At 34.1% G+C, this 20,560-nt stretch overlaps 4 protein-coding genes across 4 annotated transcripts; 2 read left to right on the forward strand and 2 right to left on the reverse strand.

Annotated features, from left to right (window-relative positions):
* Window positions 1–1,415: 1,415 nt before the first annotated feature.
* On the reverse strand, window positions 1,416–1,895 carry LOC107062324 (uncharacterized mitochondrial protein AtMg00810-like). The gene has a single exon (XM_015312855.1). The coding sequence runs from the start codon at window positions 1,893–1,895 to the stop codon at window positions 1,416–1,418; it is 480 nt and encodes a 159-aa protein (XP_015168341.1).
* A 7,065-nt stretch (window positions 1,896–8,960) lies between these two features.
* LOC107062325 (putative late blight resistance protein homolog R1B-12) lies at window positions 8,961–9,398 on the forward strand. The gene has a single exon (XM_015312856.1). It carries the CDS (start codon window positions 8,961–8,963, stop codon window positions 9,396–9,398), a length of 438 nt encoding a protein of 145 aa, XP_015168342.1.
* Window positions 9,399–9,457: 59 nt separating this feature from the next.
* On the forward strand, window positions 9,458–10,310 carry LOC102585406 (uncharacterized). Its single transcript, XM_006356360.2, has one exon. The coding sequence runs from the start codon at window positions 9,542–9,544 to the stop codon at window positions 9,947–9,949; it is 408 nt and encodes a 135-aa protein (XP_006356422.1). The 5' UTR covers window positions 9,458–9,541; the 3' UTR covers window positions 9,950–10,310.
* Window positions 10,202–14,074, reverse strand: LOC102585745 (ATP-citrate synthase alpha chain protein 2-like). The gene is made up of 12 exons (XM_006356361.2): window positions 13,790–14,074; window positions 12,410–12,586; window positions 12,119–12,280; window positions 11,952–12,032; window positions 11,778–11,829; window positions 11,574–11,688; window positions 11,388–11,469; window positions 11,170–11,265; window positions 10,979–11,080; window positions 10,724–10,840; window positions 10,523–10,639; window positions 10,202–10,432 (listed from the first exon to the last, which is right to left on the reverse strand). The coding sequence occupies exons 1-12, from the start codon at window positions 13,886–13,888 to the stop codon at window positions 10,361–10,363; spliced, it is 1,272 nt and encodes a 423-aa protein (XP_006356423.1). The 5' UTR covers window positions 13,889–14,074; the 3' UTR covers window positions 10,202–10,360.
* Window positions 14,075–20,560: the final 6,486 nt, after the last annotated feature.

Genomic DNA, 20,560 nt, shown 5'->3' on the forward strand with positions numbered 1-20,560 from the left:
AGAACTAGGACATCTGGGAGCATAAACATCCACAAGATAGTAGTTGGTACTAGAGAAAGTTGAATGCCTTAAAGAAAGACATGGTGGAGTGGTATGCAGAAGGCACGTATATCCTAACAACAAATGGGAAATACTCATTAGGAGAAAGCTACGACTCATTGTTAGGGGGTCCAGAGTAAGATGATAATTGATGAATTCATCTGAGATAAAATCTCTCAACCAAGGCATGGATTTATAATTTTGGTTAGCTATGTAGGGCAAATTCTGACTAAAGACTGACTACAAAGGATGAATATACTAGTGGATACTATAGCATGTAGTTTATGTGACGTGCAAAATGTTGAGACACAAAAACACCTTTTCTGAATGTGTTTGGACCAAAGGAATCATTACAGCGATGGATCAATGGTCTTTGGCGCTGATTCCAGTAGGAGATGTGAAATAAGTGTTAAAAAAAATTAGGGGGAAGAATTGGAAGCAACTGGACAAAGAGATAATCGCAGCACTTTGGGACTCAACAGTATATCATGTGTGGTAGGCTAGGAATTGAAAGTTGTATAGGGGAGCAATGGTGACTGTAGATACAACAATTACACAGATTAAGCAAAGCTTCAATGCTAGATTATACATAGTTAGAAAGACAAGGAAAGGCCAAAGATGCTGCTATTTGAATCAGCAATTTATCATGTAATTAGATCTATGTTCAAGGCTTAACTTGCATAGTCCCCTTCTACGAAAGGTAGTTGTGTAGTTAGGTGCTCTTTAGGTGTATTGGCTGGATGGTTAATGGTAATATTTACATTTGTTACCCAAAAAAATAAAAACAATGTCAAGAAGCTGATCTTAGTACTCTCTGTGTCTCAAGTCTAGGTCAGGTTGACTTAAGAAATAGAGAATGCAGATTCTAGAGGAGAAAATGAATGGTTGAAGTTGTGTATTTACATTACTGAATACCAATATATAAATGTATGTTAAAAATCAATGAAGGCTTAGCTCTAAGGCACTAAATCTATGATCCAAATTATATGGGATCTAATTTACACTAAATAGGAAAGTAAATATATGATAATATAATATTTCTTAACACTCCACCTCAAGTTGGAGAGTGAATATCATGAAGTCCCAACTTGTTGCATAGTGTCACAAATGGATCCCTTCCCAATGCCTTTGTAAATAAACATGTCAACTGGAAGCGTGTAGGTACATATGATGGACTAATAATTCCAGCTTGCAACTTTTATCGAACTATGTGACAATCTATTTCAATATGTTTTGTACATTCATGGAAGAGAGGATTCTCTGCAATATGCAAAATTGCTTGATTATCACAAAATAATTCTGTAGGAGTTACTTGTGGGACTTTCAGATCTTGTAGAATATACCGTAACCATGTGAGCTCCAAGCATGTGTTAGTCTTAGCCCGATATTTCTGCTTTTGCTGACGATCTTGAAACATTTGATTGTTTCTTGGACCATGAGACAAGAGAATTTCCAAGAAAATTACAATATCTTGTAATTGATCTCCTTGTGGCACTCCAACTCCCCCAATCTGAATCAGTAAAGGCCTTCACTGTAAGATCATTGGTGGAATGAAACAATAAGCCTTGATCTTGAGTACCCTTAATATATTTAAGGACCCGTATAGCAGCATCCCATTGAGGTTTTTGAGGCTGCATGTATTGACTTTGTATATGTACAGAATAGACTATGTCAGGTCTAGTAACCATAAGATAAACCAGCCTGCCAATTAATCTTCTATACTTAGTTGGATCATTCAATAATTCACCATGTGTAGGAGTAAGTTTCAAATTGTCTTCCATTGGAAATTTGTCTAGGCGTGCCCCTAGAAGTCCTGAGTCTTGTAAGATGTCTAATGCATATTTCCGTTGAGACATGAAATACCTTTATGCGATCTGGAAAACTCAATACCCAAAAAATATCTTAAACCTCCAAAACCATTAATGCGGAACCGTTTCATAAGGAACCTTTTGAGATGCTCGATTTCTTTAAGATCATTTCCTATGAGAAGTATATCATCAACATAAATTAAAACTTGCAGTAAATGAAGTACCTTGGCCTTTGGTAAAAAAAGAATAGTCAGCTTTTGATTTTTTCATAGTCAGCCTTTTGAATCGTTTCTAAAAAGGTGAGAAACCAATTTATTGATGCTTTTTTGAGACCATAGAGGGATATGTGTAGCTAACATACAATGTTCTCCCCAAGTTGGTGAAGTGCAGGTGGAGGTTCCATATATACTTCTTCATTCAAGTCACCGTGAAGGAATAATTTTGGACGTCTAGCTGGTAGGCAGACAAATTTCATGTAGCAACAACAGTATTAAGACAACAAAGTGTAGTAAGTTTGACTGTGAGAGAAAATGTTTCCTATTAATGAGTACCTTCTACTTGAGTGTATCCTTTAGAAATAAGACAAACCTTATATCTTTCATTGGTACCATCTGATTTGTACTTAATTTTGTAAACCCATATGCAACCGATGATTTTATGTACAGTAAGAAGAGGTACCAAACTCCATGCATTATTCTGTTGGTGTAAACCTTCGGATTTGAAAAGAAGAAAAAATTGCAGGTTTCATAGATCTGTGTTAGAAAATGAGATATTTCTAGATGTCTTTTGTTTAATTGTTATTTTCTTAAATATTATGTTAAGTATGTAAAGGAAAGGTAGTCCTTGTTTTATGGAATATGTTTTGTAAGAAAGTCAATAGTGGGTGGATATGTATGGTCCTCTACTAACTTTGGAAAAGCTTATGTAGATATATGTGTGTATGCTTTTAAAAAGCTAAATATATGAATGAAATTTCTGCTGCTGAACCTTATTTTTTCTCTCTAAAAGTTTCAAATCCTAACAAAACAATTACAAAAGTGCCGCTGGACCTTAGAAAATTAAAACAAATATATGTTATGGGGAGTTTATCAAGGACAACACGAAAAGAGAAGATGTAACGGAGGATGAACATATTGCTTTCCTAATGATGTTGTTTTGCAAGTAAGTCATTTGCAATGGTTTGTTAAGGGTAACAATTGAATACAGCCAATTAGTCATTGCTCTTGCTTCGGGCAAAAAGAATATTACTTGTCTCCTTTTGTATTATCTCATCTGATCGAAGCTGTAGAAAATAACTCTGGTTGCAGTGTTATTTTCTTGAATATAGACCTTTGCCTTATTATTCATAAAGTTGTCCAACTTTTGGGGTTGTCTTGGCTCAAGGCAAGTTAAAACAGAATAGCTTCCAAGAATGCTTTAAATTCTTATATTCATGCTCCTCCAGAACTCCTTGCCTGTTCACTCCATTTTCTCATGAATGGCTGAGATTGATGTTGTATCATACATCTCTTAAACAAGAGTTAAACGACATTTGGTCCTATTTTCTTATTGCTCGAGACCTCCATTATGGCCTTGCATTGGGCAATTCAAGAGTTGTCCAAGCTGGAGTGGAGTATTACTCTCCAAATCAATTTGCAAGGCAGTTTGGCATGACACAAAAATGTCTGTCCCTCCTTATTAGTCAATCAATACTTTTTTACTCGGTAGAATTATTTTTGATTCAGTAACTTGTAGTCAAGAAGTGGATTCAAGGTTTGTTCAATTGATGAGAAATTTTCAGTTGTGCAATTTCATATAAATCCAAAATGTACGTCATCCTTTGAGTCCTGGCGGTCGACTTATATACGTAAAACTCAGACTGAATCAGCTAAGGAGATTCTAGATAGGATTATTGCCGGAGAAGCAACCAAGAAAAAGAGGAACAAAGGTATTGTACGAATTTTTTGCCTTCATATATAACACAATCAAAAGTTTGGCCGTTACAAAAATTCTATATGCACTATAATGAGCTTTGACAGTATTATATATGAAGGAAAAAGTTTCATACAGTACCTTTGTTCCTCCTTTTCTTGGTTGCTTCTCCAGCAATAATCCTATCTAGGATCTCCTCAGTTATTAAAATTGACTTTTATGTGTATAAGTCGTCCACCAGGGCTCAAAGAATGGCATACATTTTGGATTGGCATGAAATTGCACAACTGAAAATTTTCTCTTCAACTGAAAAAACCTTGAATCCACTTCTTGAATACAATTTACTAAATTGAAAGTAACTCTATCGAGTGATGAAGTATTGATGGTATGATGAGGAGGGAGAGGCACTGTAAGTTTCATGCCAAACTCTCGTGTAAATTGATTTGGAGAGTAATGCTCCACTCCATCTTGGCCAACACTAGAATTTGTCAATGCAAGGGTCATACTGGAGGTCTCGAGCAATAAGGAAACTAGACTAGATGTCGTTTAACTCCTGCTTAAGAGATGTATGATGCAGTGGAAATCTCAGCCATTCAGGAGAAACTGGAGTGAACAGGCTAGGATTTCTGGAGAAGTATGAATAAAAGAATTTAAAGCATTCTCGGAAGTTATTATGTTTAAACTTGCCTTGAGCCAGGGCAAGCCCAAAAATTGGACAATTTTGTGAATCGTAAGGCAAAGGTATATATTCAAGAAAATAAGAGTGCAGCCAGAGATGTAGGATCCAGAAGGAGCACTGCATGATCAAAGTCTCTGGTAACTTTATTTCTACAGCCTCGATCCAAATGAGATAATATAAAAAGAGCCAAAGCAATCTTCCTGACCGAAACAAGAGCAACTGCTAGTTGACTATATTCCACTGTTACTCTTAACAAACCATTGCACAAGACGAACTTGCAAAGCCACATAGTTAGGAAAGTGATATGTTCATCATCCGTTACATCCTTTCTTTCCGTGAACCTTGATAAAACCTTCATAAGATATATTTTTAGTTTTCTTTCTCTATGGCAAACTAAAGATTGAAATTGGGATATCCAGGATTGCTCTACATTTCTTATGCATGAGGTCTAAGTCCTATCAAAGCAACAATGTCCAATACGGTTGGATCCATCATGCCAAAGTTAAAAAGGAAGGAGTTACCTCATATTGACCAAAAGCACAGAGCAGCATACAAAAGGTTGTTATCATGGGGTATGTCGATTTTAGATAACTGGATGGCACCATATATACAAGCAGTTCTCCATGTCTCCCCTTTTACCTTCTCCTATTGATCAACCCAATCAACCCATCCTTTAGTTACACTTGGCCACGACCGCCATGTTTTCTTTTTGTACCAACCAGGTTGCAGAGAGTGTAATGGAGTTTCTCTTCTTCTGCTAATGGATAAAATGACTCAAGCTCGGGAGGAAATCCTTCCCTGAAGCACGCGCCTATAATGCATTAACTAAATTACTACTAAATATTTTTGCGACAATAAATACTGTCACTAAAAGAAAAATCTATTTTCACTAAGGGTATGTTTGGAAGTCATCCTGGTAATTCGATTTGGTGTAATTGGATGTAATCACAATGTCAGACTTGCTTGATTGGTCATGTAATTACTTGGTCAGAAGGTAATTTGGTGCAATTGGCAGGGGTAATTACACGTGTAATTGACATGGGTAATTACACATGTAACTGGAAGGAGTAATTATACTCTTCAATTCTCAAGGGAAGTTGGGAGTTTCTAGTACTTATCTAAGCCACTTGATGATTGCGGAGCTACATTATTAGCTATGGGCTAGCACTAAGCTCATGCATTTCTGCAAGAGACTATTTTCACAACTCGAATCTATGACTTTCTAATCACATGCCAACAACTTTACCAGTTACCAGAGCTCGAAAACTTACCATATTTCTTGATGATTTCAAGAAAGAAAGGCACTGTTCTTGGGGCTAAATAATCATCAGAAATATTCATAGTCTTTGAATTAGCTTCTTTAATCATCCTAGAAAAATCTTTCACATCCCCATACAATATTCGGTATGAATTACCTTTTAGCGCTTGTTTCCTCAACAATTTTTCCAACTTCTTTGGTCTGAACCAAACCCACTTCAGTTGTAACATCGTGTAAGTTGAAATAACTATGAATAAGCTGGAAATTGGAAAGTCATTTTTGGAAAGAATTTAAAATCTGATAATTTGGTTAAGTATGGGAAAAAATTGAGTTTTTGGTCAACTTTGAGTAGTCATAACTCCTAGATAAAGATGATTTAGGTGAATTTCCAGTTATTTTTGGAAAGCTCTTGGAATGATCTTTCCAACGCCACTAAGTTTGCTCGATTCCGAGTTCTTATGAGTGAGTTATGCCCTTTGGAAGTTGGGCAGTTGGCAGGGCAATTTAGTCCGAATTTGTAAGGGTATTTTGGTCTTTTTCCTAACCATTTCTTTTGGTTATAGTAAGGTTTTAGACTGATTTTAAATCAGTTTTTCCTTTTTAAAGTGAGAGTTAGGGCTTTTGAGAGAAGAGAGAAAGAAGAGGAGAAAGAGAAGAAGAAACAAGGATTCGTCAAGATTGTCGTGGTTTTCGTCGGGGGTGATCCCTATTAAGGTATGTGAGATCATAGTGTTGGGTTGGTTCTTTTCCCCACACGCCAAACTTGTTTTAATTCCGAGAAAAAGATTGGTTGTGTTTGTGGAAGTTGTGGTTGTGTTGAAGTTTCTTGTTGGTTTGGTGCATGTTTCCGATTGTGATTTCGAGTTGAATCCATTGTATATTAAGGGGTTTTATGATTCTAAGTGTTTGGGGCTGGAACCTTTGAAGTTAAGAAGGTTTAGAGTTGGAAAAACAAAGGAGAAAAGTCGGATTTTCGGGGGAAAAGGTTGGGGCGTCGTGCCAGCCAGCGCGCCCCAACAGGGGTTCTGAGGTTTCCCCCTTGGGGCGGCGCGCCGTGCAGAGTGCCCAGCAGGCCCCTCTGAAGTCTGAAGGCTGGCGTCCCGCGCCTCTCAGATTGCCAAGGACGACAATCCTTCCCATTCCTTCCCCACTTTTTCATACATGTTCCTTGGTAATGTACCTATGTTTTATAGTTGTTTTCAACACTCCAAGGTACGTCTAAACATCACGAACTCATCCATAAACATGAGATCATTACCCTTGAATCCATAATCCAATTCGAGGGAAGTTAGGATCAAAGTCAAGTGAAGTTAGAAGTCAAGTTTAGAAGTTAAGAAGCAAGTCAAAGCAAGTCTTTAAAGTTTTTCAAGAGTCTTTATTAAACGTTTTAACTTCGTTTTAAGGCTCAAGTTTCAAGTTAAGCCAAGAGTATAGAGTTGAGTTCATTTCTCAAAAGTTATTAGGAACTATGTATTCCCAAAGAAGCTTATAAATGTTTTCACATTTAAGCAAAGAAAAGGGAACATTGATTCCAAAAGAGCCTTTGGGCTAAGCTTTGAGCAATAATCTCAAACTAAAGAAAGATGTGTTTAAAACACGTATGAGCTAAAGTATGTTTTGGGAGTAGCCTTGAGCATCGAATTGGGGACACGAGTTCATATTAACTCAACTCTCCATAAGAACCATGTAGCCAACATGTGATTTAACGGGTCATACTTTTTAGATGACCATGTAAGTTAAGCTAGTGGATCTACTAAGTTAAAGTAAGGCCCTATATCACAGCAAGGTATAGGATGGTCCTTGGGCAACGTGAGTTAAAATGTTGTATCATCACTAGGGCTCATAGTGGTGGTTGTCGGTTAAAGAATCTCCCACTAAAGTTATATTACTTTTATATATGTAAAGTTGAGTTTGTTATTGCTTTATCCTTAACGAACTAAGTTGTTTACACTGATTTACAAGCTTTATATATATTACATGTGTATTATTGCTTTATATTGAGTTCGGTTATTCATGAGTTGAACAGAGCCAAGGTAAGAGTTCCTTTGTACTCCTTTCAAGCTTAAGTTGTTGTTTAGCTTTCCAGCTCGCATACTCATACATTCAATGTACTGATGCCAGTTGGCCTGCATCTTATGATGATGCAGACGCAGGTACCTAGGATCAGCATCCAACACATCGTTGATCCAGCTGAGCACTCCAGAGTCAGTGGTGAGCCTCCTTGCTTTCTGGAGGACTCTGTTCTTTTGTGTTCCTAGTTTTGCTTTGTTAGGATGTTGCGGGGTCTGTCCCAACATCCATCTCAGTGTTATAGAGGCTTCAAAGACAGACAGTCAGTCAGTTAGTATTGAGTCCCTCTACATCGTTGATCCAGCTGAGCACTCCAGAGTCAGTGGTGAGCCTCCTTGCTTTCTGGAGGACTCTGTTCTTTTGTGATGACCTTTCATTGCATGGAGTTATTCTGTTGAGTTAAGTTTTCCGCTGAGTTAAGTAAGTCAGGCCAAGGGTTCGCTTGGGGACATCAATGGTCTTCGAGTGCCGGTCCCACCCAGGGTGTAGGCTCGGGGCGTGACAGGTAATTAGGTGGTGTAATTGTAAGTTGGTTACCATTTATTTCTTTTTTGTTGTAGTGAATGTACAATGTCCAATGCTATATTATATGCTAGTGATTAAAATAAAATTATTCATTGGTACACTTTAGGGACTATTTAATCAAATGCATGTGGTAATATTTTGTGTATTTTTGTCATATCTGGCAAATATCAATTTTATAAGTCTAAAACTAGTGTGGAGTGGTCATCAGTGAAGCCATAAGCTGACAGATTTTAAGTTGTTAGATAGGAATTAAGCCCAATATTGATAAAGGAAAAAGGCCGGCAAATTAGATTATTTGTGCCTAGTTGATTGATTGATTGCCTCACTACTTCACCGAGGGTAATGTATGTGTACACTCTACTCTCCCCAGACTCCACTTGTGGAATTACACTACGTATGACTGTTTTCTTGGTTTGCAGAGTTTCCCCTACACAAGGTGAATGTGGCATGCTACATGTAACTCAGAAAATGCTCAAAATTTGGAAGACATTTCGCGATGTAGATTCAGATTCTGATGATCAAATCGTGATCCTTTAGGAGATGCACAGCCAATTAAGAGACAATCTCATTCATTATCCAGTACTAGATCTTGATATCATGGACTCTGTTATTGTTGATGCCGGACTTGTTATTTACTTAATTGTTTGACATAAAAGAAGAGAAGGAAGACATGATGATTGAGGATGTGAACCAAGCACTTGGTCTTGATCTCCCGAGGCATGTTGAGACTATCAAAGCGATTATCTACCACATCATTCACAAGGTGTTTTCCTTTACCAGTGAGGACTCTGATCGTAGAGAGAAACGTGCTGATGAATTAGCTGATGCACTTCGTAGAACTTTATTTTCCAAAAGACATCTGGTCCTTGTTGATGATGTGTGGGAATCTAGTGTATGGGATGATTTAAGGCCTTGCATCCATGATAGAAGTAAAATCATTCTAACAACGCGGCATCTTGAAATTGCCAATTGTGCTACATCTATTAGTGGTCCAGTTCATCTTCGAATGCTTAATGATGACGAAAGTTGGAAGTTACTAGAAGATAAGAAAGAGTGTTTGGTAAAGAAAGTTGGTCAACATAGGAAAAGGAATTGGAGGCGCTACTAACTTGTTCTCCCTTTCCTACTCGTTTCCAATTCCTACTTGTTTCAAATTCAATAAAAAGGTGCTTCTCTTTTTTCTTCCTATATATATATATACCTAACAAGACTAGATCAATTCTTCTCACAGATGTTCCACCAACTTTTCCGATGGCCGGAGTTTCCATTCTTCAACCACAAGATGTTCTCAAATACCATGTAAGTTATCGTCGGAATTCTACTTGCAACCCTCTACCAAACCCTAACCCTAAGAATAAACGAAGAAAGCGAAGTCCAGAGAAAAATGGATCTGCTAAGTTTTCCACTGTGAAAATTCTTAAGCGCGGTCAAGTGTTGAAGGTTGTAAAGGAAAACAAGGGTGAAGATTTGGTGTTGTCGACTACAGATACGGTGCTTAAGCACACAAGGATTGCTGAATTCTATGCTGGATGGGGTTTCTCCTCTTCGCCGCCACCGAGCTCTTTGCCTGTGCCGGCTTTCTTCAAGAAGAAAAGTGAAGATAACCTCGACGCTACAAGTGACTTGAGGCGTCTTCTCAGGCTCGATCTGGCGGACTAGTTATATGGGATGTTTCAATGATGATGATTGAAAAACAAGTTTATGTATAGCTCATCAAAGCTTCTCTTATTTTTTTCAAGGGGAAGGAATTGTTTAGCTCCTTTATTCTACCTTAGAAAAGTAGATCTAGTTAGGTTGTTTTGGATTGAATTATAATGTTAGTAACCGGTAAGTCCTTCTGTAATTTATTATCTCTTTGATTTTATATGTAGTAGTACAAAGATTGTTAAACCAATGGATTTCATGTTGAAATTGAAAAACTAAAATTCATTATTGTTCATGGCCCATTTATGTGAAATGTCAAACATACAAATCAAATTGCTTATACTTGGTTGGCATACAACAAAACACTAACACAAAGCAAAAAACGACAACTAAAAAGGTTCAACTTGGAGAATGAAGTTGGTTAATTTATGCAGCTGCAGTGATGCACTCAATAGCCTGTTTGCAGATGCCAGTCATGGTTTCCTCAGGTCCATAAACCTTCAACAAAAATTACAACAAGATTATTTAACAACGATAACTCAAAACATGGTTAGTCATCTTTTATTAGTAGTTGACACTAGCACATACCTCAATTGGGATGCCAATTTCCTCGCCAAGAGACCTCATTTTTGCAAGACCTTTTTGGTAGTTTGGACCTCCTCTTCTAACATATATGTTCATACTAGCAGCTTTAAGTTTTGACTCCTGCCACAACGAATGTTGAGTAAGGAAATTGCAATATCAGGGGCAAGTCATTTCAGAGCAGCCAATTGTGTTACGTTGCCATACCTTCTCCTTAAGAGCTCGAATAATACCACTAAATGTAGCAGCAACGTCAGTGAAGTTGGCTATTCCACCACCAATCACGAGGGCTCTCTTACGGCCATCAGGATTTGCAGTGGCACACTGCAATATGGGATTAGGGTCAGTATATTTCTCCAATTCCTTTCAGGATGCATAAACGGAGAATGTGGTGTAATATAATGTAATGAGTGTTTTTTTTCTGTGTCAATAAAATGTTTTATGTAACTAGTTTATCCTTACATCAATTACAACTCTAGCATACTGCAAGACCTCTTCTTCATTGGGAGCACCGCTGTACTCTGCATAGTTCCCAAGCTCTGAAGCATATCCAAGATCACCTACCTGTTAAGGTAACATGGCAAGTTTAGACAATAGAATATATAATCAAAGAAGGTATCATCGAATAACAATTTCCAAGGATAGATATGTACAGTATCTGCATAGATGACACTAGCTCCTCCACCAGCAACCATAGTCCAAATTCGCCCCATGGGGTTCAAGACTGTGAACTTCAGAGATGCACTTGTCTGCGATAAACCGACTTGAATTCTTTAGCATGTAATGTAGTACATTGACAGATATTTGGCAATCTCAAGCTGAAGACCTTTTTTTTTTGCCTTGTAAGTAATAGAATACCATCAAGATATACCTTTTCATCAAGCCCATGAATGAAGCTCTCTGTAGCACTCATAACCCTTCCAAATGGCAATGGAAATTCAACATTTCCCCACCTGCAGGGCGGTAAGAATATTATTAAAGTTGATTCACGTTTAAACAATAAAGCTTAGGAAGCGAGTAGTAAGAGTATATTCAGATGTTGGAGCAGCAGATTTACTTTTTGAAGTTCTTGAAAGCAGCAGTGTCATCAAGCTCTCCCCTCATATCAAGAGGATAAGGCTTTCCTTCAACCAATGTGAAAGGATTCATTTCTAGGAAAGTGAAGTCCAGATCTGATAGAAAGAATTGTTGAGAGGGTTACACAAAAATCCAAAAAAGGTCGTAAAGATCTAGTGATGACGATAAAGTATTTCGTGGATACCTTGAAATAGAGTGTAAATCACTTTGAGGAACTCTTCAATGACACCCTTAATCTGTAACATACAAGTAAGAATTCACATTAAAATTGCAATATGAATTGGATGAATGACAAGAAGTAATAGACAGACTATTCTTGCAGTACTATTTCTTCTTCTTTTTTCTTTCAAATATTTACCTCCAATGGTAGAGTGGCAACAAGTGGAGCACATATCTCTGATGTAAAAGAAGTTCCTGTCGGCACAAAGATAGTCTTAACCTGAATAAAATGGAATATATGTTAGATTGAGATATTAATATAACGCTTTTGGACTTAACATGCCTACTTTTGACTATGTCACATACCTTGTCCCAGTTCTCTTCGATGTCAATTCCTCCACATTCAGAAAAGCTTATGCTGCAACCAAGCCTCTCCGAGACAATATTAAGATAAAACTCTTCATTGTGGGGAATGAATGGCTCAACAATGAAGGTCGTGATGGGACCTTTGCATCCGCCCATCTCCACCTGTCAATGTGAAAACAAACATGAGCAAATGATCCGAGACGAGGACACTATATGTTAATAGTCCATGTAAAACAAACAATACACTTGGTTTTAATCAAAAGGGACAAGGTAAGTGATTATCTGAACTACCTCTTTGCCAAGACGCTCCTTCACAAAAGTAGCAACTTGAGCAAGATCAAGATTCAAGGCAACAAGTCCACTCTTTCCACGCTTGCCAAACAACATATCTGGCTTTACAACCAACTTTGTTGAGTTGAGCCAAGGCTCTTTCTCTGCTAGCTCATTGATGTCAGTAGACTCTGTCACCTAAGCCACAAAAGAAGGGAAACAAACCATCTTATAGTTGCAATCATGACTTATATTTGTCTTATAAAACTCATAAAACTAGTCATCTATACTGTTTATTATCAAACACTTGAGGAAGATACATAAGTGGTTGATGATATTTGTCTTTTTTCTTTATTAGGAGTATTTTCTAAGACAACTAATAACTTAAGTCTAAAGAATGTTAGGATTATCAATTACCTAACTCTCAGAGCAGGTGGTCCCAAGAGTTTACATTTGTACCTTTAAATATATTAGGCACTCTCTTTAAGTTTTAGCATTGTGCCTGACCTACCTGTTCTGTCCCACTACATGGGAGGTTCTGAAGAGTTAAACAAAAGGCAAAGGTATCTTAGGCCCCCAAATTTGAGGGGCTTCATTTATTTATTTTTAGCAATATTAAGTTTGAAGTTTTTTTGAGAAAAAAAAAAATTGAGTAAGTACTATATATAGAAAAGGTTAATTTTTTTTCATATAAAAGGAGAGAATTATCAGAAGTTTGGCACATCTGGAGTACTATCTCATGGATCAACTATATTATCAATTCATTGAAAAAGATTATTAAAAATGTGAAGATATGATACTTGAATCTAACTCAATCCCAAAAGCTAACTCATGAAAGGAAGATTGCCCAACTCGATTTGCCTCTGATATCATGTAAAGATATGACAACTACACCTAACTCCAACTCCAAAAGCTAGCTCGAAAGGAAAGTATTGTTCAAGTCCATATAAGCAAAACGTCAGACCATTCCCCAGCAAATAATGGGACTTATAACCCACTCTAACAAAAAAAAAGAAATCACTTATAGAAAACTTTACATCTCAAAAGAATACACTTGATAAGAAGCTTTGGATCACTAATGTGCTTGAGCCGTCATTGCCCCAGTCGACAAAACTAGATCTCAAAAGCAGAGGTACCAACCATTACTTCAAAATAAATACAGAAATGAACCATTTTACAACTTAAATTTAACCAGAGTCAAAATCAACATTCTCAAAGCTATCATCATTACTGGAAATGAGGCAAGAGGGAAAAAAAAAAAAACTCAAATGAATCATGTAGATTCAAGTAGGTGGCCTAAATGCTACCTAAAACATGCCAACATTTTGCCATTAACATTTCAAAGATTTCAAAATCAAGATAAGATTTGTTCCACATTTGTAAATTAACAAAAAAGATTACCTGTGCAGATTTGATAGCCAAATCATAACCTCCAAGTCTCTTGAAATGCTCCTTCAACAATCTCTTTGAATCATACTCTCTGATCTTCTTCCTGGCCATTTTTTTTTCTTAAACAAAAACAGGAAGAAATTTTCAAAACCCAACAACAGATCTGAAAACCCAAATCAAATCTTGTTTCACAGATCAAAATAAGGGCAAGAAAGTTGAGATCTTAAACGTTAAAAACGAGACACACAACTGACAATCTTGGGAACTCTAATACCTCTATTTATATATATAAGTTCAACAATGGCTATTAAATAATGGACAAATTAAAAAAATTAAAGAAAAAAAAGGAATTGTAAAAAATAAGATGGTTTGTTAGCGGGAAGTAGTTGTTGGTAAGTCGAATGGACTGCGGACACATAACAGCACAAAAAAAATGCCTGCACGCCAATGTGGACCAACCAACCGGTAAAATAAGTTATGCTTAGAAACTGTTTGGTGAGAGATATAAAATATAATTATTTTGATATTTTGATTAAAAATATTAAGTAGTTCTTGAATTATTTATCCCACTATTTATATAATAGTGATAAAATATATATGGTGGAGTAGTTATCGAGGATAATTAATCCTGAAATAATTTGTTTCCAACCAAGTGACTCCTAAATATGTTTGGTAAGTTGGAAAACATTTTTCATAGTTGGTAGGTAAGTAAGAAAATATTACCTCAAGAGCATTTATGTTATCTAGCAAATATTACTGGATAGGATGGAGAATGATGATTCAAGAGAAGCGGGTTGAGTGGGTGGAGAACAGATAATAAACTTAGAATGTCACTCATACAACTTATTTTTTCCTATTTTCATTAAGAAAGTCATTTTTCTTATATTTAAGAGTCTTAAATTTTTTTTTTCCTTTTAGAAAATGTTTGGTCGGAAAACATTTTTGAAAATGTTATTCGAGCTACCAAACACACCCAAATGGTTATAGCTATCTAGAGTATAAAATAAGTATAATGATTTTTTTGAACTTCAAATATTTATAGAATTATTCTTTTATTGATTAATTATAGGTAAAAAAAAAAGTGCAAGTATCAATTGATAATCTGGTAATTAAGAATGATAACTAATAGGTAAATTATTTATAACTATCAACTGATAATATAGTAATTAAAAATGATAACAAACATGCTAGCATAGATTAAAATTTACTGAATGTATAAAAAGACATTTGCAACCGTACATATAACTAAATAGCTTTGTATGCTAATGTGTAAATATTTTTTAATATTATCAGGCCACCAATAAAGTAAATGCAGATAAATATTACTCGTAAATATGAAATTAATGATACAAAAATCAACATAGATTAATATTATGATATGTTAAAATATATGGATTTGTGTAAAATGTTGCGGGGGATAAGTTGTGTCTTTTTGTGTTGATATTTTGTGTAACGGTCCAAAAACTGGAGTTCTGTAATCTTTAGCCAGCCATGTCTGATTTTGTTAGTAGATTATTTTATTAATATAATAATTAATAAGTGGGACACTTTGGAACAGATGGAGATCAGCGTCAAAAAATGGAATATGAATCACTTTGTACGTAGAAAGAAACAAAATGTGATACTTTTCTTCGTTTTTACAACAAACGGTTAAAAAGATTTAATAAGGGAAACTTAGGTAAATTTCACTAGTTTAGGAGTTAATTACTTAGATACACTCTAGTTTGCAATATTATATATTTTATTAGATTTTGATGCCTCTAGATAAGTCCAGATACATGCTGAGACGAACCCATGCCTATAGGTTGGGTGCACGTGCACCCGTTAACTTCAAAAAAATTCATGTATATATGTATATCTATCTTGAGAAACTTGCAGAAACTAGGATATAATAAACAATGCACCCATGAGGAGCATAGGAGTGTCATTGTGTTGCTGGTACAAGCCAAAGGAACCACCCGCGAGTTTATCTAAGGTAATATTGGTGCACCTGAAGTCTTTATATCATGGGTTCGCCTCTGGTCATAAACATATCTCGGATATATGGGGTCAAATTTAGGTATAATTTGTTCTAGATATATTAAATCCATGCAAGTGATTTTGCATGCACATAGAAAATATATATGATAGTTATGTATATATGTTTAATTATATAGTTTTTCTTTACATAATACATAAACAGTCTCAAGGATCTAAATGATGTAGTAAAATTATTTACAATTCAACTAGGGATAACAGAAATTCAAATAGTGAAAATTTCATAAATGACATATATTATATTAATATTTCAAGTTATAGCAGTAGATTTAAATTTTCAAGTTGTAACATTAAAAATTTCAGGTTCTAACAGTTTATTAAAAAAAAAGTTATTTTTAATAATTGAAAACATTTGTTTTTAAAAAAAAGATAAAAAAAAAACAAAAAAAAAAACATTTTTGAAGGCAAAAAGGTAAAAACAGAAATAGGGGTGTTAATTTAATTTGAATTGAGTGTAGATAATTACTAATTAGCACGAATTAAGGAATTCAAACTTATTAAGAATATTTAGTTTGCTTAATTCACTCAAATTAGTTAAACTTAATTAAAAATTCTGATTTTATCCTCTCTTTTTTATTCAACATTTCTCTCTCTTCAATTTTCTGCCAAAAATCTTCTCACTGTCGAGTAATTGAAGTTATTTTCTTTGAAAAATCTTGATTTTGTTGTGATGGACAACTACGTATCAATATTAATTAAACATGGTGGAAGATGGGATCCTTCAGGTTAGTATTTATTATTGTTTAGTAATTGGTCAAAAATTCGTTTTTGTTAATTTTTGTTCATAATACGTTTTTGTTAATTTTGTTCATAATACGTTTTGGTAAGTTTTTGTTTGATTAATTTGTATACTGTCAAAATCATGATTTCGTGAGAAATAGGCGCAATATATGAAAGATTTGAGTATAAATGTATTAAACATAAATAGTTTTATCGTTGTAGATTAAGTAGGTATAGTAAAATTGTAATATTGATTACTGTTTTCTTTTTTCAAAAATATAATTAATGTAAAATGTTGAATGAATTTGGTAGTATAAATGTAATGAAATTGGTGTGTTCACTAATGTGTAAAAAAAGTTATTTAGATTTTTGAAGAAATGTATGAAAAGTGTTTTAATTGGTATGAAATTTGAAATTTTATTGATTATATATGTTTTGTCATTTGTGTATAAATTTGTGTGAGAGTAATGAATTATTTGGTATGAGAAATGTATAAAATTGGTATGAATGATGATTGTTGTATGAAATTTGTATTAAGTGAGTATGAAATGTGAAATATTATTGTTTGTATGAAATTTGTTTTGTAGTGTACTGTCTGAATGATATTTGTATGAAAAAATAATGACGAGTGTGTATAATTTTGTTGTTATTATAATCAATTTATGATGGAACAGGAAAATATGCAATTCAAAAGGTGTCGGAGCATAAATTGATACAAAAAAATAATTGTTTTCAGTGCGTATTATCATATTATATATAGTTTTGTAAAGTTTTTTGTTACTTTTGTTATCATGTAATACTAACACAATAATTTATGATGGAACAGGAAAATATGTAATTCAAAAAGTGTCGAAGCATACATTATTGTCGTCTGGTTCAAAAAGAATTGTAGGGAGACCACAACATGAACGTTGGAAAGGATTTGTTGATGTGAAATGCAAGAGGTCTAACGTTACGTGCAGTACATGTCGTCGGGAGGGACACAACAAGAAGACATGTTCAAATTAACTTGCTAAAAAAAAAGACATATTTATTTTTATTTTGTTTTGGTTGTTTTAATGTGACAAACTCATGTTTTGATTTATTTCATCTTTTAAGTTAATGAATTATAATTTCAGAACATTTATTATGTGTACTAGTTAATCATTTGTGTATTAAGTGTTTTTCAAATGTATAGTAAAAAAACTAGATAATGATGGTATGCAATTGATATCAACTGAAAATTCAAATCTTAGTATGAAATTGGTATACATTTGGTATCCAACTGATGTCCTAGCGATAAAATCGAAAAAAAAATTGTAATTGAGATTTCAACTGAAATAGCCAACTAAAACTAGTTAATTTTATACCCAATTGGTATACATTTGGTATCCAACTGATGTCCTAGCGATAAAATACGAAAAAAATTAAGTAATTGAGATTTCAACTAAATTAGTTAACCTAAAACTAGTTAATTTTATACCCAATTGGTATACATTTGGTACCCAACTGATGTCCTAGCGATAAATACGAAAAAAAAATTGTAATTGAGATTTCAACTAAATTAGTTAACCTAAAACTAGTTAATTTGTACCCAATTGGTGTGCACTTGGTATCGAACTGATATCCCATTGGAAAAATTGAAAAAAACATGTAATTGAGATCTCAAATGAATTTGCCAGCCTACCAATGAATACGATACCAACTTCATTTTATAAGTAGTTATAAATTAATTATTTCACATAATTTATACAAAAATTAAATCAATTTCATATCAACATTCATACGCTATAAATAAAATTCAGTTCAGACCAATATTATTCATGTTTCATTCCAGATTCATGTACATAAATTTTAATAAAACAGTATACAAAAAAATTCACACCAATATTATTCAAACATCATACCAGATTTCATGTGCATTGTGACATTTAACAAACGACACTAAAATCAACTAATTGGGCTACTGATATCAAATCAATTTCATACCAATATCAAATAACACTTCATACCAGTTGAATACCAACATTCCGTCACATTTCATACAATATTCATATATCATATATTAATGTCATATTCATACAAATATTATTCAAATTTCGTACAGTTTTCACATCAATATAAGTTTCGTAACAATAATAATCATAATACAATATTTTTAACACAAAAAATACTAAATTGAATAATTCAAAAATAAATTAAATAAAATACTTATCCTAACCACTTTTTTGCCTTTTTTTGAAATTGGGATTTCTGAGTCCTCCTTCCTTGTTGTTCTTCTTGTTGATTGGTTTTGAAGACTGACCACATTTCGACATTTGTTGCTTTTTTGTTTTTTTCTTTTTAATCTCATTTACGAAATCTGAATCCGAATCCGAAACAGAATGAGTCGCTTCTACAATTTTTCACCTTCCTCTTTTTTCCCTTTTGATTTGCATGACTAACTGTTTTCTTTGCTTGACTAATCTTCGATTGAGAAGAAGCATCTTTAACCGGAATTTCATTATTTGTTGGCATTGCAGCACTTATCTCTAGTTCAAGAGCAGAAACCTTGGCCAACGCCTCTTCTCGAGCTGCCTGCTACCGACAACAAAAGAGTTGATAGAGAGAACAAAAGAATAGAAAGAAAAAAATCAGAATTCATATCTGACATTCTTTCCTGCACATATAATTTTTAAAACATGTGCTAATTTTAAAACAAATACAGATCCACTTCTGGTGGGGCACAAGTAAGCATTCGCTTCTTTCAATTATCAAACATAACAAAAAATTCATACAGAAAGGAAAGTATGTTATCTTACTTTTTTCCTTCCACATCCATGGGGCTCAATCGTGAGTTCTGCTGATTTTCTTTTTTAATGAAGAAGACGAACGTTGAAGATGGTGAGAGAGAAAAAATTAGTTCTATGTAAAAGAGGAACGTGGGGGTGGGGGGTGTGAAAATTGGAAAAACAATCTCTAAAATGGTGTAAGAGATAGTGACAATTGTTTCTATATTAATGTTATCCCTAAAATGGTGTAAGAGATAATGACAATTGATTATCTTATTTCTCTTACTTATTAATTGTAAGGTAATTATAAAAATAATAACTAATTAATTAAATTATAGATTAAAACTAATCTGTTAATACTTGTAATTAAACTGTTATAAGTAGTAATATATAAAAAGTATATCTAAAGGCTATAATATTAAGCCTTAAATAGATATGTGGGGTGAATTTTCCATTCAAATAACCTTATGTAAAACGGAAAAAAACCTAGTTAAATTGTGCGCTAACTATATTCGAAAATCTAGAATGATGTATAACACGTAAATCATCACAAAAATTCATAAACTTTCAAGTATCTGCACAAGTAATTTCTATCTCTCATGAAATTGCACTTTTTCAAATATTATATTTATCACTTTTTTTTTTACTTGGACGAGATTTACATCTTGGACCATTCATTTTTAGTAGCATTTTTCAATGTTTCACGAACGGTGTCCAACTAAAGCAGAGAGATTCAATTAACATACAATTTAATTGTTGATATTGCACAAACATGATATGTTAGATAATCGATAGAACCTAATTGTTAGGCAAATGAAGCAATTCAGCACACAATTTTTTTTAAAAAAATCACAATTGATAATTGACATTAAGATAGAAATAATTATCAAACGTCAATATTCGTGATTTTTCCTCACGGCATGACCTAAAATGCTCCAACATTCTCAACAGGTACTTATACATCAAAGTATTACTTTACTATATAAGAAGAGTGAATAAAATTCACTCTTCTTTCGACACGTGGCACCAAGATGGCCCACCTACTTTTATATTTGGTTTTTGAAGATGGCCCACCTATCACAAAGATGGCCCACCTACTTTTATACACTCCTTTTTCATTATATTTTAATTTTTTCCTTTTTAAATAGTACTAAAAAATAAATTTAAAATATCACAAATTCGATTAACTCTCAAAATTTTACGCGAATTCTATAATTAAGACGAAGGGAATAACATATATTATTTGAAAAATTACATTAAGAATACCATAAACCAC

This window comes from Solanum tuberosum, unplaced genomic scaffold (assembly GCF_000226075.1).
Source record: "Solanum tuberosum cultivar DM 1-3 516 R44 unplaced genomic scaffold, SolTub_3.0 scf00216, whole genome shotgun sequence".
Classification (NCBI taxonomy): Eukaryota; Viridiplantae; Streptophyta; class Magnoliopsida; order Solanales; family Solanaceae; genus Solanum; species Solanum tuberosum.

What these genes read in the sequence shown, in the direction of transcription:
- LOC107062325 (XM_015312856.1), top strand. Translation starts at nt 8,961, where the DNA reads ATGATGATTGAGGATGTGAACCAAGCACTTGGTCTTGATCTCCCGAGG.
- LOC102585406 (XM_006356360.2), top strand. Translation starts at nt 9,542, where the DNA reads ATGGCCGGAGTTTCCATTCTTCAACCACAAGATGTTCTCAAATACCAT.
- LOC107062324 (XM_015312855.1), bottom strand. Translation starts at nt 1,895, where the DNA reads ATGTCTCAACGGAAATATGCATTAGACATCTTACAAGACTCAGGACTT.
- LOC102585745 (XM_006356361.2), bottom strand. Translation starts at nt 13,888, where the DNA reads ATGGCCAGGAAGAAGATCAGAGAGTATGATTCAAAGAGATTGTTGAAG. An exon ending in GATTTACACTCTATTTCAAG is followed by an intron (nt 11,689 to 11,777) that starts GTATCCACGAAA and finishes TCTTTCTATCAG; the next exon opens with ATCTGGACTTCACTTTCCTA. An exon ending in ATGCTAGAGTTGTAATTGAT is followed by an intron (nt 10,841 to 10,978) that starts GTAAGGATAAAC and finishes CCCATATTGCAG; the next exon opens with TGTGCCACTGCAAATCCTGA.